The following is a 15840-nucleotide window of genomic DNA, read 5'->3' on the forward strand; positions in this document are numbered from 1 at the left end:
AAAGGAATTAACATCTCCCTCATTAATGTCGGAACATGATTCTATTCTCTACAATTTAAATGAACTAGAGAATATCTACGTAGTTATAGTGAAAAAATATTTTTATCTTTTCACTTTTTGAGGAGACAAAAATACCTCTCCACTATCATTTGAATAGTAGAGGATTCTAATTCCATTATGTCAGGAACCTTCTATTCTTCCATTTTCCAATCACTTCCATTTATCTCTTTTTCAAATTCACCCATAAATATAATACCACCCAAACGCCTTCAGCTTGATTCAATCCATTATTCTCCCTAGTGGCTATTTGATTACTAATTATGTTTATTTTCTAAAAATAAATTATGTGAACAAAATATCATTATTCCATCAGCAATTACGATTCACGAGTCATGCAGTGTGTAATGTTTCCCTTCCAGTCGAGATTATACAAAAACTCACTGATGCAAAGATACACGTCTACATGCTGAACATTTGATAGGATCCCATTTGTCTGATTCCCCCTTCTACCTCCTCTCCCTTCTAAAAAGAAAAAGGAAGAAACAAATAGAAGGAAAAGAAAATATTTATGATGCCCATGCTAAAGTAAAGAGGTTCCAGCAATTGTGATGGTTTTGCTGCTACAATCGTCAACAATCAACCTGAATCCATCCACCCAATAGAAAATTAAAAGGATTAAAAGATATGTATAAAATTATTTTCCAGTAGTAATCACATGTAACTCGTGATAGTTGTTTATATTGCAATTTGGACAAGTATTATGTTATATAGAAGCTTCAACTTCATCAGAATTCACTGCAGCTCCATTTGGGGCATCATCCGCACGCAGCTGAGCAGATACATCATCTATGGCAGAATTCAACTGTGCAATCTTCTCAGTTAAAATTTTGCGGGTCCTCTGTCGTCAAAAATCACACAACCAAACCACAATATCAGTGCATTGTAAATGTCACAAGCGACAGAACTAAAACAATATCGATCGGAGTTAAAAGACAATGAAATTACAAGTAGTGTTTTCCTCTTCTTGAAGGTTTCCATTCATAAAAGCTACAAAGTATAAGGGCTCACCTATACATGATAATCATGGCATTTTAAGCCTAAACAAGGGTAGTACTGTTTATGGCTCTTGCCCTTGTTGTGATGCTTAACTAGTATTCTAAGAGGGACAACCATAATTTTTATTTTCTTCGTAACCACAACCCAAAAGGGTAGTCCTTTTCTATAATTTAATATTCTAACACTTTACCAAACATGAGGACAAACGCAATGAGCACTATTAAGGATTACAAATGCAGGAACAACTTCTCACCTCCAAAGCCTTTTCCTCATCATATATGAATTTTGGCAACTTCCTCATCAGATCTTTTCTGTCAGTTCCAGTTAGTGCCTTGCTTATCTGTGAAAAGCAAAATATATCAGTTGGCATCTTTTTTTTTCTTTTTTTGGATAGGGGAGGGTGGCAGCATCTGAACTGTTGCTTAGATGAGCAGTATCTAAACCATATAAATGGCCCAAAAATGAACTGCTGGCGAAGGACCCATCCAAGTACTACCTGATGCATCAAATAGCTGCTCAATTGAACCAAATGACTTATATATTTATCTATCTTGGGAAACTAAAACTTACATGAAATATTTTTATCCTACAGCTCAAAATTAGATTAGATGGTTATTGTGAGAAAACAAACATATACACTACTCCACTAAATTTAACATCCTAAGTAAACACAGACAAACAACACCAAGCAAGTTTTTAAGTTACAATCAATGCAGTTAAAAAGCCAGATACTCCAACAATACCTGGGGTGCGTATATGCAGCCTAATGCTCCAACAACTATGCCTCCCAGTACAAAGCCACCCACAAAGATACTTGCACTACTTGGTTTTCCACCATCCCCACTGTACTTGTACAAAAAAGCAAGTGATCATAATTTAGAAAAACGATATCATTACAGAAGCCTCAAGAGATAGAAAGAGAGGACTAACTGTTAACTGCATTGATTGTAAATTTTCCCTGTGTTACAGGTGCAGTGTGTTTATCTGTTCTACTCTCCTCTCTTTTTTTTGTGGAACTTACAAAAGAAGATGTGAACATATTTCGTAAAATCATTTATAAGAGAGTTAGGGGCATTCATCCTATGGAGTAAAAAGAAGACTTTGAGGCTACAGAAGCACAACAATGTATTGGGGGAGAAAAAAAAGGGGGAAGAGCAAAAGCTTAATCCCATGAGCTGCTCAATTGATCAAATGTTCCAAAGCTTTTAACAGTGTGTAAAGCCAACTTATATGTGTTTGCAACTGTTTGTGTACAGATCTGAAAACGCTTGGAAGGCAAAAAATAAGCATGCAATACAATACATGTATTGAAAAGATTTGACCAGAGTACCTATTTTATGTGTATATCCATTAATCCATATAAACATATAAGTATATAACTACAATCTTAAATCTACACATACCTATACTTTACAATGAATCAAACAAATCTTATGACACAATTATACACGTACCCTGCTCGGACTGTAAATCGCCTCTTATAAGTAGTGAGTTTTGCTTTACCCTGAAAAGTGGGACCTAAAGACCGATCATTGGAGCTAATGTTCAAAAGACATCGGTCAGGCTTCAAAGAACCTGGCTTCAAATATTTGGCATTAATTAGACAAAGCATTCATAAGCATGCCATAAATGGCTACACTGGGAAGCAATTTAAATTCGTACGCGCAATTCATAAGTGAAAAACAAAAACAAAAACAAAATCGAGCGATTTATATATTACGACCTCTATGTTTAATCAGAGAGCATACGAGACACAGTGTAAGAGTACAAGCCAATGCAGTGTATGGTTGACAAATATCAAAACTTTAAACTGCAAACTGCCTTATGGTGAACTGAAATCCTCATGGAGCTGTAAGCGCAGCACTTGAAGATAAGCTTACTATATGGTTGTGGGTGTAATACAACATTAGCAATTAATTAATAAGCTACTTGCATAAAAGATCATAATATTTTTCTTGGCCTAAGTTAACATAATTGAAAGAAATTGAGAACCCACAAGTACATGAGGTAATAATTCACATATGTGAAAACGCTTCACAGAGATCTGTGAGTCAGAATAACAATTTCAAAGGTACCCAGAAGATGTAATTTTCACGTAGCGTAGAAAAAACAGCGAAATTCAATTGACAGACATGAGCAGAAAAGACTGATAAAAGGAAGAGAAAGATGGATGATAAATTACCGGATAAGAAGTGGGTTTGAGGATTTTGGATTGGAGAGAAGGATCCGGGCAGAGCAGCCATCACGTTTGGAATTCTCAGCAATCAAGACAATCCCACAAGAGAATACACACTTCCAACTTCGCTCTTTCTTCGATGTTATCGAATTCTCGTTTTTGCCGACGCCCAATGAAAATAAAGTATAACAATAAATGCAACAACAACAACCAAAAAAAAAAAGAAAAGAAAAAAGACAGATTTTAGTGGTAAAAGAAAGAAAATATTGAACCTCAAATGGGTGGTGCTAAGGAGCACCATTATTCCGGAATTCATCCGGCAAAAGTCGTGCTTCATGGCACGCTTGTAAATACTATGTCATGGAGTTCCATTATTTCCCGATGAATTCCGGAAATAATGGAGCTCCCGAGCATTAGCCCAAATATAGGCTAAGGTATAGCTTGGGCTGAGATTGGATGGGCTATTCTCAGCCCGGGATTCGGCCTGGTCCAATGTAATTATAATATTACATTAATTCCTTCGTTTAACGATTAGTAACTGTTATAACTTATAACATTTGTTATTGGATAAATATATTTAGGGTAAAATCTACATACTCCGCGTAAACTACAACTCAATTGATAATGTTTCCTTAAACTTTCAATTATGACAATTTTTTTATAAACTATCAAAATATTGTCAATGTTATTATGTTACACTCAAAGCTTGCAAAAATATAAAAATGCCCCTATACATTTTTTAATAAGATAAAAATACCCCAATAAATTTGAAAACAAAAAACCGGAATCGGGTGCATATATATATATATATATATATATATTATGGTGACGCTCATGTCCCAACCTTACCTTTAAAAATACCAAACCTACATTAATATCTTTGTTAAGAACTCTGGCTTATAAAATGAAATTGCGAAGACCGATCGAGCTATGTATATATATATATATATATATATATATATATATAGGCTCTAACTCCATTTCTCTTTTAAAGACAAGAATAATTCATTGTAATACCCAACATACTTTCTTAGATGCATGCCTGCAGGCTGCAGACCTGAATGTAAGACAAACATATATTTCTTCCTAATTACCCAAATTAATAGAGGAATTAATTAGTTTAAATAGGGCAGGCAGAAAACAACAAGAAATTAATTAACATGAATCAACAGAAAACGCCATAAAAACGCGTGCATATATACGTACCCATAACCCGACATTCTCCCAGCTATAAACATGTCCACGTACACACAATTCGAACGTACAAGTAGCCAAAACAAAGTTCTTCATCATGCAAAAACAAAACAAAAATATATAATAAAGAATTAATAAATAAATAAAAAAGAAAAAGTAATCACTTAAGAATATTGCTTTACGCATGAATGAACGAAGATTGATCACTACAATTACAATTAGATCATTATTTAAATTTTTTTGAAATTCGAGCAATTTAATTAAGAGAATAAATTATAAAGCCAACTACTCGAACATTTTAGGGTAAAGTCCACAAAACCTCCTCTAACTACTATCCAATTAATAATGTCCCCCCAAACTTTCAATTGTGATAATGTCTCTTCCAAACTACCAAAACATTGTCAATGTCCCTCCAAGGCTAGCAATAAGACAAAAATGTCCCTATAAATTTTTTAAAAAAAAAATTGATTTTTTTAAAAAACAAAAAATTTTAATTTAAAAAAACAATTTTTTTAAACAAAAATTTTTATTTTTTTAAAAAACAAAAAAAAAATCATTTTATGAAGCAAAAATTTTATTTTTTTAAACGTAAATTTTTTATTTAAATAAAATTATAAAACAAAAATAAAATAAAAAAACGAAAATTTTCAATTTTTATTTAAAAAAAAATCAAATTTTTTTTTTTAATTTTTTTCTTATAAAATTGATTTTTAAAAAGAAAAAATTGGCCAAGTTTGGATTTTTTATTTTTTTTTTGTTAGTTTTAGGTTTTTTCTAGAAGTTTTAGTTTTAGTTTTTTTTTTTTATATATTTTACTAGGGGTAATTTCGTCATTGGGGGAATATTGACAATTTTTTGTAGTTTAGGGGGACATTGTCGCAATTGAAAGTTTGGGGGGGACATTGTCAATTGAGTGGTAGTTTGAGGGGGTTACGTGGACTTTCCCCAACATTTTAGGATGATGAGCTCATCCTGCTTTACACTTACACGGCCTGGCTTAATAATGTTAGATTGGAACACATCATCGGTCGGTGGCAGCGATACGAAAAATCTTTTTATTTTTTTTCTTGGGAGCAGACTATATATATATCTCGCAACGAACATATATAAACCAAAAATAGGAGATTATTGACAATTTTTTTTGTTCCTGTTATCTTAACAAGGTAAAATTTGTTGGACTTAATTAATAAGCTGAACATTAAAGACCATCACGTACAGTTATATTTATCATAGCGTAAATCATACAAATAATTATATTAATGTCTCATTAATGCGGAGTGAATGCATTGTTAATTAATTGAATCACATGCGTGTATGTTAATTCCTATTAATTTGGTTGGCAGCAAAAAGCAAGAAAAAAAAAAAAGAAAAAAAGGTGCTATATATATATATATATATATCATATCCAGATATTATTGTTTTTCATATTTTAGGGGAATCCGACGTTTAATTTATTCAGCAAATATAAAAGGGTGACAAGCTCCGGTAATAGATTGCTTCGCCCTCACTACTATATATATACGTACGTACCAATAATATTGTTTGCTATATATTAAATGTCACTTTTGTAGAACTACTTTAATGGCTTTTTGCAGACGTCGTATTGTTCTTGGCCTGTACAACCGCCGGCATCCATTTGTTTATATTTGTAGTCTAGTCCTAGTATGCATGCTTCCTCTTGTCTCTTGTCAAGTATATATACGACTCCTGTCACTCCTCTGAAGCATTCTTTAGCGTCGATCATATTTTGCAATAAAAGTTGCTTCGCCTGGATCGAGCTAGCTAGCTGCTTAGCAAATTAAGGCATATGGCTCCAGCTGCTGCAGGGGAGAGGACATTGAAGGAGACAGCTACATGGGCTGTTGCACTTGTTTGTGCGGTTTTCGTGATCATTTCTGTTCTTATTGAACATGGGATCCATTCTCTTGAAAAGGTACGTAAGACCTTTATTAATGAACAAGTCATGATCATCATAATATATATTGGTTCTTATCTTTAATTTCTTTCCTCTTAATATATTATGACAGTGGTTTCAGAAGCACCACAAGAAGGCCATGTCTGAGGCTTTAGTGAAAATCAAAGCTGGTCTCTCTCTAGATCTCTCTCTCTCACACACACACACACACACACGCGACACGACACACATCATGATTGATTTGATTTTTTTTCCTTTTTTTTTAATGTAGAGTTGATGCTGCTGGGGTTCATATCTCTGCTAATTACGGTGGGCCAAAAACCCATCTCGAAGATAAGCATCCCTAAGGGAGCGTCAAACATCATGTTTCCATGCAAGAAGGTGGACTCCCAGGAGGAAGATGACGGTGACAATGACAGGAGAAAGTTATTGTGGTATGTCGGAGATGATGTAACATGGCGCCGAGGCCTTGCCGCCCCAGCTGGTGGTGGAGATGATTACTGTTCCAATCATGTTGGTAAAAGTAAATTAATCATGTGATCTGCTTTGATTTCTTCACTTGATGTCCTGTCTAATGTGTATATTGCTTTGTTTATGGAAATTAGAACAAGGTAGCATTGATCTCACAGTCGGGGGTGCACCAACTGCACATCTTCATATTTGTACTTGCCGTCTTCCACGTTCTCTACAGCATTATAACCATAGTTCTGGCAAAAGCCAAAGTATGCTCCTGCTCTCATTTTTCAACATCAAAATTCAATTCCATGCATGCGCATGACTTTTAAAAAGTTGAGCAATAATCAATTTCAACTACATGATATTAATTCTAATGTTTAAATGACTTGTACGTAAGTACAGATGAAGAAATGGAACGCGTGGGAGCGGGAGACAACATCTCTGGAATATCAATTTACTAACGGTAATGAGCTTATTACATATATTGGACGTATAAAGCTTTCCTGGCCTTTCCAATTGAATGGTAGAAAATTCTTCTAATTAATTTATTAAATTGATATCATGTGTCTATTAAAAATTACACGCTAATTTAGGATGAAGATTTTCATTATTAGGTTGCCCTAATTAAAAATAAAAAAAATAAAAAAGTTGCCCTAATACACAAAAATTCAGACAATCTAAGAAATTAAAAGGATGCCCCGTCATTCGCCCATGCCAAGTAACCTAAAAGATGTGAGCTAGACCCTTGTGTCCAAAGAAGTAGATCTTGCAAGTTGCAACCCCCTCTCATATATATATAGGCAGTAAATTTTTATGTGTTATTGGAGTAGCCTAATAATAGGAGATCCAAATCTAACAATTTAATAAATTGATTTGAGTTGAATAAATTTTCTTTTAAAATCCATAGGAAAACATTTTTCTTTATGGAGTACTTGGAGTTTCACTTTCTTATTCATTTTAAAGTAACATAAAATAAAGGTAAGAGTTATATATATATATATATTAAATGGTGGATTGGGTTAATTTGTTGTAGATCCATCGAGATTTAGGCTTGCTCATCAAACGTCATTTGTTCGGCGGCATAGCGGCTTATCAACAACACCTGGCGTCAGATGGATTGTAAGATCAACGTATTAATTCTTCTGAAATTTTCATGATACACATTGAAACAAAGAAATGTTTTTGTGGGTACTCATCACAATAAGCTTGCTGTAAAACCTTAATTGAGATATATGAATTATCACTTTGCTTTCTCAGGTGGCATTTTTCAGGCAATTTTTTCGTTCCATAACCAAGGTTGACTATCTGACTATGCGACACGGATTTATAAATGTACGTAAGCGCATGCATCTCGTTTTCTTTGTCTATATATATGCCTACCTAGCTCAGATCTCTTCCTTTTTCATATCTTATAATATCATTTTATTAATTAATTGAAGCTTTAAAAAAAAAAAAATGGTAATTTATGTTCTAATTTTGAATCCTAGCTATCTTTCATTTAAAATTAAAAATTTCATCGACTCCGGCTCCACACCTTTACAAATAATGACAATATTTATAAAGGAAAGTGTCCTTTCTCGTATAGGACACGAGGATCGATGATTTATTTTACAGTTGAAATGAATAATATATACATCATTATATATGTAAAAGGAAAAATAATGCCAACCCAATCTCAGATATCTAGACTCCAGTAATTTTCCTCCAATCTTTAATTAATCATCGTCTAACACGACAAAATTCCTGTTAACTTGGCAGGCCCATCTTGCACCAAATAGCAAATTCGACTTTCTTAAGTACATTAAAAGATCAATGGAAGATGACTTTAAGGTGGTCGTCGGTATCAGGTTGATCTCTCTCTCTCTCTCTCTCTCTCTTGCTGTCTGTGTGTGTATATATATATATATATACAGTGGCGGAGCCAGAATTTTCGTCCAGAGGGGTCAAAATTAAAAAATAAAGTTAAGAAAATTGATTAAAAATATTAAAGAACATAAATAATGAAATAAATAAACAATTCAAGAAATTTTAATTATTATTTAAAGCATATAAATGTAACTTATATTTTATTTTTTCACACCTAGCGTTAATTTATTCAAGAGAACCATTATTGTTTTCCATGATCTCCAGAACTATAATTATATATTTCATACAATTAAAATATGTGACAGAAAATATATATTCATCAAGAATTAATTTTAAAAAGTAATCTAGATATAAAAATTTGCATATACGATTTTATTTTTAAATGGTACATTTGTAAATAAATCAGTATAAAAATTTAATTACATATCTCATAATTTTAAAGAAACACAAAAATTGTCAAAAAGATTGACAAAGTGAAAATTTGTTCTAGTTTAAACACTCTTTTCACTTAGTAAATAAAAAAGCTAGTTACTTTGATTTGTCGATTGACTGAATTTTTAAGCAAATTTAAAGATATAATTACTGTTTGGCAATTTTCTAGGGTAAAAAATAGCATTGAAATTGACAATAGTTTCAAAATTGACACAGACTCATAGAGTCATAGTGATGCGATAAAAAAAAAGAAACAAAAAAAAAAAAAAAGCAACTGCACAAGCTTTTTAAAACAGTGCATTGACAGCTTGCGAGTCTCATGCTTAGGTAAAAACGGGAACTTAACAGCCAAAATGAAACGGTGTGTTTAGTAAAGTAGTAAAATATATCTCACATCGTCTTCTACCTCTTGTCTAACCTAAAACCTGAAACCCTGTAAGAATAAAAAAATCAAGATGTCGCCGCCTCACACTTGAGTCATTTGCCCTAATATCTGATGACTGATGAGTGGCTCAGGGCAATTTATTCCCTGTTGAGTGTTGAGGGTGGGCAAAAAGGCATTCAGGAAGATTCACGGAAAGTGGGGGAAATTTTTGGGTGTGAGGGGGGGCATTTGACCCCTCTCGACCCCCCTTCCCTCCGCCCCTGTATATATATATATATGTGTGTGTGTGTGTGTTAATTTGTGCTACGTACTAATATAAATAATGATGGATGTTGATACTACAGCATACCATTATGGATATGCTGTATCCTTTTTCAGCTTTTAAACGTCTATGGTATGTATGACTTCTCTCTAGCTAGCTCCTCTTACTAATAATTTTTAGCTTTTATATATGACTTCGTTTTCACTGACAAAACCATGATGCTAGCTGCACTTCTTTGAACAGGATGGTACATGTTATCAGCATTGTCATTCATACCATTGGCAGTAAGAAATTCTTACCATTACAAAAATATTGGATTACTAGAACAGCTAGCTAGCAGATCGATCACATGAGTTTGATTGAGTGGACTGTACTAATTAATTTGTGAAACAGATACTTCTACTAGTTGGAACGAAGCTTGAAATTATAATCATGGAAATGGCTCAGCACATCCAAGATCGAACAACCGTAGTGAAAGGAGCCCCTGTGGTGGAGCCTAGTAACAAATATTTCTGGTTCAATCGACCTGATTGGATTCTTTTCTTGATACATTTTACCTTGTTCCAGGTAAAAAATCCTTTAAATTAACCTGTAAATACATCACATAGGTAGATATAGATAATTCATTTCTGATGAGTCAATAACTGCAAAGTAATTAAATATATGTTGCAGCTTAATTGGATAATGCATATTAATTTCGAGCTAGCTAATTAATTAAATATTTTGCTTAATTTTCAAATTTACAGAACGCGTTCCAAATTGCTTACTTTCTGTGGATATGGGTACGTAATTAAATTTCTATAAAATAAAATAAGTCAAATTATCATTTATAATTAACTAATTAAGATGGTCCATTATTGATTGCATGCAGTATGAGTTCAAGTTGAACTCGTGCTTCCATGAAAATTTGGCAGAAGTATTGGCAAGGGTTTTCCTTGGTGTAGCTCTTCAAGTCATGTGTAGCTATATCACCTTCAATTCCCAGGCTTCCCCCTCTATGCCTTGGTGACTCAAGTGAGTACTTGACAACATGTATATAGAAATTTGAAAAAATTAAAAGAGAAAAATTAAGAAAGAGTAATTAATATTAATATATATATACATAAATAAATAAAGTTGCCCAATCATGCATTAATCTGCAGATGGGATCTCACATGAAGAAGGCAATCTTCGAAGAGCAAACGGCAAAAGCTCTACAGAAATGGCAAAAAGCTGCAAGGGAGAGGAGGAAGCAGATGAGGAAGGCGGCGGGAGGGGCGGGAGATGTTTCAACATCTGGGTTCATGAGTGGAGAGAATACACCAAGCCATGGCTCATCGCCTATACACTTGCTCCACAAGTATAAAACCAACCATCATGACATTGAGAGTGTTGTCAGCTCTCCGAGGGCTTACCACTCTGAAACCGAACTCTCTGAGACTGAAGGTCCTGCACGCCTCTCTGCTGACGATCTTAATGAACCAACAAGACATAACTATTCCGAAAGGAATAATGGAGATTTCTCTTTTGTTAAGCCTTGAACAAATTAATTAATTAATCATCAGCCTATCTATGATATTCATCATCTTACAAACTGATCAAATAAGAGAACAAAAATCATAATCACTGCTACTAGCTACGTCATATATATGAAAACATTACTTTGACCAATATTTGTGATTGGGATTCCAGAAAGCATATATATTAGTTTTGGTTAAGAAAATCATATATATATTTTTTTAAAAAAAAACCATCGACATGTTGTACACATGCAGAGTGAGATTGGTAATCAAGTGCTCATAGACAATTGGGTAGTGGGTAGCTTGGACCAATCTGTCTGATTGGTGTGTGGCCCATGCACGTAAGTCCACAGATGTGCACGTTTATGGTGGAAAAAGCAGGGCTTGGTGGCCTTGGGATGCGCACGTTGTCACATCTCAATTTTTGTCCTCCTCCTATGACTTATGAGGCCCAAATATTGCACTGAATTAATATTTATCCCAAAAAAAGCAAAACATTTATCATTTGAACTGTTGGTGAATGATATTATGAGAAATGCTAAAGGCCCAACTTTTTTGTCCAATAAAAGTCTAATTTTTAGATTTTATTTTTTTTCTAAAAAAAACAAAATGAAAAATGGAAAAAATGTCTGAAGCAACCCTATCTATTTTTTGCCTTTCTTTTATTTAATATTTTTTTAAAAATGAAAAATAATATTTTTCTTCATAATAATGTCATTTTTTTCAAGAAAATGTCATTATTATGAAAAAAAATACCAATTTTCATTTTTTAAAAAATACCAAATAAAAGAAAAACAAAAAATAGATAGGGTTGCTGCAAACATTTTTTTCATTTTTTATTTTATTTTATTTTTTAAAAATAAATAAGGCAAAAGTTAGACTTTTGTTGGGCAAAAAAGTTGGGTCCCTATCATTCCTCTGACAAAGTTTGGCTATTGGTTTTAATTACTCTTATTTTCAAATTCACAAAATAGAATTTATTGGAAAGTCATTTGCTTTTAAGAGAATTTATTATTGTTGAAAACGACCTGGTTTTTGGAAACATCAAACTCAGAGGATTATCATCGAAAACAATCCACAATATGTTGAACTTTCTGAGAATATCGAAATCCAAACGATATTAATTTGGACAATAATAATTTTAAAAAGAAAAATGCTAGAAGGCGTACGTTATTCCTGTTTTTTTTTTTTTTAGTGTTGTTTTAATTTTAATTATCACATTACCATAATTATATAACATAAAAGTTGATGAAAGTTGCTTCTTGCTATGCTCTAATTAAGAATATTTCTCCCCGCTAATTAAGAAAGGCGGTATCATTCTTCAGCGCCCTTCCAGGCTGCCATGACGGAGATGGACACGCCTGATGTCGACGTTTCTGCAATACTATTTGTTTTTTCTGTATTATTTTGACCACAAGAAATATCTATTGCGCGATTGAAGGTCACAAAAGCGTTACAAGTCCTATCATTACACGTGTTTTTTTTTTTTTTTTTTTTTTGAAGTTTGACAATGTGAATAGACGTGGTTGAACGTACAATTGTTGCCAAAATTGTATATAATTAAATTTTTAATGATTTTTCCGGTGAAATAACATGAAATTATAAAGTGTGAAGTTGCAAACAAGATTATTTCCATTCAAATTAATTCGTGAATATTTAGTTAGTTATAGTGAAAGGTATTTTTATCTTTTTACATTTTTAAAAGATAAAAATAATTTTTTATTATAACTAATTAAATATTATTCGATTCATTTAAGCCAAAAAATCCTAATTTCGTGAATTTTTTTTTTATTTTGTCCACTTGAAATTTAGGACGGTGAAGGGATCCACGGATCAATTGGCACATAATGGCCCTGTTTGTCAATAGCCCTAGAACGGTAATGTTCTAGGGCCGGTACTGTAGCCTTTTTTTAGGAATAAGTGTTTAATTAGTTTTAGTAAAAATATTTTATGGAAAAAAGTGAAAAAAATATATATATATTTTATATGAAAAAATGTAAAAAATTTGTTTTATAGTAATTTTTTAATTTAAATAATAATAATAAAAATGATTGATGTGGTATAAAAAGTAGAAATATTAAAATTAATTTTGAGGTGAAATTTTTTTTTTTTTTTTTTTGATTGAGAGAGGCCAATAATACCATTTCAGGGCTATCGGCAACACACCCAATATGATAATATTCCCAACTTTGAACCGACATGACTGGCCCCCCAGGATTTCGAGCTTCAAACGTCATTAATAAGCTCCGATGCAGTTTCCAAGAGTTTCTATTCATTTAATAAATGAGTTGACTGGAAATATAAAATTAGACTCTATTATTATATCAACCAAATTCATAAATACGTATAGCTTTAATTCTTATTGTTGTTAACTTTGTAATAAAAACAGGTTTAAGTATTTAAAAAGATTAAAAAAAAAAATTATCTTTATAATATAATAGATATAACTTAAATTTATTTAATTATTAAAAAATATTAATTAACTAGTAATTAGTATAAATTTATAAAATGACATTTACATTTAGAATGAATAAGTTAATTGAATAGTTTATGAACAAAATCAAGATTGTTCGAAAATAAATGAACTAGCTTCGACCATATTATCTAGCTTGGTAATAAATTTGAGTTCCACTTGTGTTCCAAAAAAAAAATTAAAAGGAATTGAGTTTGAACATTAAGACTATGTACAATAAAGTTGTCCAATCCATTGCATAGAATAATGGGTATATATAATAAGCAATTCATGTGAGATAACGCTTGGGGGTCTGAACGCATGACTAAGCTCTTGTCCAAACAGAGTAAAATTAAAATGCCCTTTCACATAAAGAGTAATGTGTACTCGTTACACGTCATCGCATTCAATCCCCATGTTTGTTTTGTTCCAATATGATTCCACTGGGTCAAATAAAACTCTAATAATTAAATGACGTTCCTAATTATATAAAGTAATTTAAAAAAAAAAAAAAAAAAAGAAGCCTCGAGGTTGTTAAAGTAGGTGACCTAAGGAACCACTTCATTAGACTCAGCATATAGGGTAGTAATTTTTAGCGCATCCGCGTGCTTGAATAATAAGCATATAAGTATTAAATATCTTTTTATATTTTTTAACTGTTCAAATATTATTTTTATAATATTTTATAATATTTTAACATTGTCGTGCTTAATGTTCAAGCATGCCGGTATACTAAAAATCATTACTCCAGCACACAACCTTCCACTCCATATCTATTATCTCTTCATTTACTCTTAGGTAATAGCCAATAAATAGGGAACAGATCTTCTCTCGTCTATTTTGAACTAGAGAATATTCAGTTAATGGTCAGAATCTCTTTAAATAGATCATAATGCCATAAATAGGACATTTGTCCTATATATATATATAAGAAAAAAATTATAAAAAATTAAGGGGTGGTTGGAGGTGGTCCGGCCACTCCCAAGGGCCAGATCTTAAAAAAAAAAAAAAAAATCATTCTGAAAGTGGCTGAAGCCACCCCATGTTAGGGTGGTCCGGCCACCCTCAAGTGCTAGATCTAAAAAAAAAAAAAAAAATTCGTTTGGCCCTTAGGGTGGTCTAGCCACCCTCAAGGGCAGACCACCCTCAAGGGCCAAACGATATATATATATATTAGTTTGGGTTTAGGGGGTGGTCGGACCATCTCCAAGTGCCATGGGGTGGTTCACCCACCCTAGGCTAGCCATTGGGGTGGCTAGAGCCACCCTTAGCTAAAATGAGGTGGTTCGGCCACACCCTCTGGCCAAGATGGGATGACTAACCACTCTTTTTTTTTTTTTATTAATTTATTTATTATTTTTTTAATCTAAAATATTATTTTTTTTTGTAGTGGGATATGTATCATATTTATGGCAGTAGAATTTTTAAAAAGAAATTACAGCCATGAACTTGATATTCTCCAGTCTATTATGGGCTAGAGAAGATTCTATTCCAATATATAGGCTCTTAACATAATGGGGTAGATTAATTAAAGTAGTAATATTTGTTTATTGGGATTAGGATTAGGATTACATAATATGAAGTTGGGATTAACGGATCCTGGAGAGGCCGGGTTTGGGATCACGCGAGATATCAAAGTTGAAAGTATTAATCCAAACAACCGCTGCTTTCCCTTTACAACATCCACGCAATCAGATTTTTTTTTTGTCTTTTATCTAAAAAATTCATAAACTAAACGTAAAATAAACTAATAAAACTCCACTGACATTTAAGAAAATATTTTTAGTTAAAATAGGGACAATAATGGTGATGAGAAAGACAAGGTAGACGAATAAAGATTATTATTATTATTATTTTATTTAATTTTATAGTTAAAATAGAGACAAGTCAATCCATGACGAGTTTATATCATAGCTTAAATACGGTAGAGTGCATTACAATTACAAATTTACAAGCAACACGAGTCATATTTGAATGAGAGATTAATGGGTTGTGTTTTATGTTTTTAGTTTTTTGATATGACGCAAAAATTATTTTTATGTTTTTTTATTTTATTTTTTTAATAATATTTGGTGTCTCAGTTGTTTAGATCGAAAAGAGAAAATAAAAATTGTTGTAATTTAAAAAATTTCCTTTTAGTGAGAATA

At 32.4% G+C, this 15840-nt stretch overlaps 2 protein-coding genes across 2 annotated transcripts; one reads left to right on the forward strand and one right to left on the reverse strand.

The window, feature by feature from the left end:
* Nucleotides 1-642: 642 nt before the first annotated feature.
* Nucleotides 643-3426, reverse strand: LOC132171281 (uncharacterized). Its single transcript, XM_059582564.1, has 5 exons — nucleotides 3239-3426; nucleotides 2511-2631; nucleotides 1800-1899; nucleotides 1310-1396; nucleotides 643-898 (listed from the first exon to the last, which is right to left on the reverse strand). Exons 1-5 carry the CDS (start codon nucleotides 3297-3299, stop codon nucleotides 764-766), a joined length of 504 nt encoding a protein of 167 aa, XP_059438547.1. The 5' UTR covers nucleotides 3300-3426; the 3' UTR covers nucleotides 643-763.
* Nucleotides 3427-6233: 2807 nt separating this feature from the next.
* Nucleotides 6234-11262, forward strand: LOC132172969 (MLO protein homolog 1-like). Its single transcript, XM_059584538.1, is given in 15 exon segments — nucleotides 6234-6359; nucleotides 6454-6511; nucleotides 6613-6854; nucleotides 6947-7063; nucleotides 7200-7260; nucleotides 7831-7916; nucleotides 8055-8129; nucleotides 8556-8644; nucleotides 9825-9874; nucleotides 9986-10026; nucleotides 10136-10309; nucleotides 10489-10524; nucleotides 10614-10715; nucleotides 10718-10756; nucleotides 10885-11262. Coding segments are annotated over 15 exon segments (1674 nt in total).
* The last annotated feature ends 4578 nt before the right edge of the window (nucleotides 11263-15840 follow it).

Source organism: Corylus avellana, chromosome ca2, assembly GCF_901000735.1.
Source record: "Corylus avellana chromosome ca2, CavTom2PMs-1.0".
In the NCBI taxonomy this organism is placed as follows: Eukaryota; Viridiplantae; Streptophyta; class Magnoliopsida; order Fagales; family Betulaceae; genus Corylus; species Corylus avellana.

Bases quoted from the DNA above. Each gene is read 5' to 3' on its own strand.
- LOC132171281 (XM_059582564.1), bottom strand. From the start codon at position 3,299: ATGGCTGCTCTGCCCGGATCCTTCTCTCCAATCCAAAATCCTCAAACC. The intron at 2,632-3,238 runs GTAATTTATCAT...ATTTGAAGCCAG, and splicing joins TCAAACCCACTTCTTATCCG to GTTCTTTGAAGCCTGACCGA. The intron at 899-1,309 runs GTGAGAAGTTGT...TTTTGACGACAG, and splicing joins ATGAGGAAAAGGCTTTGGAG to AGGACCCGCAAAATTTTAAC.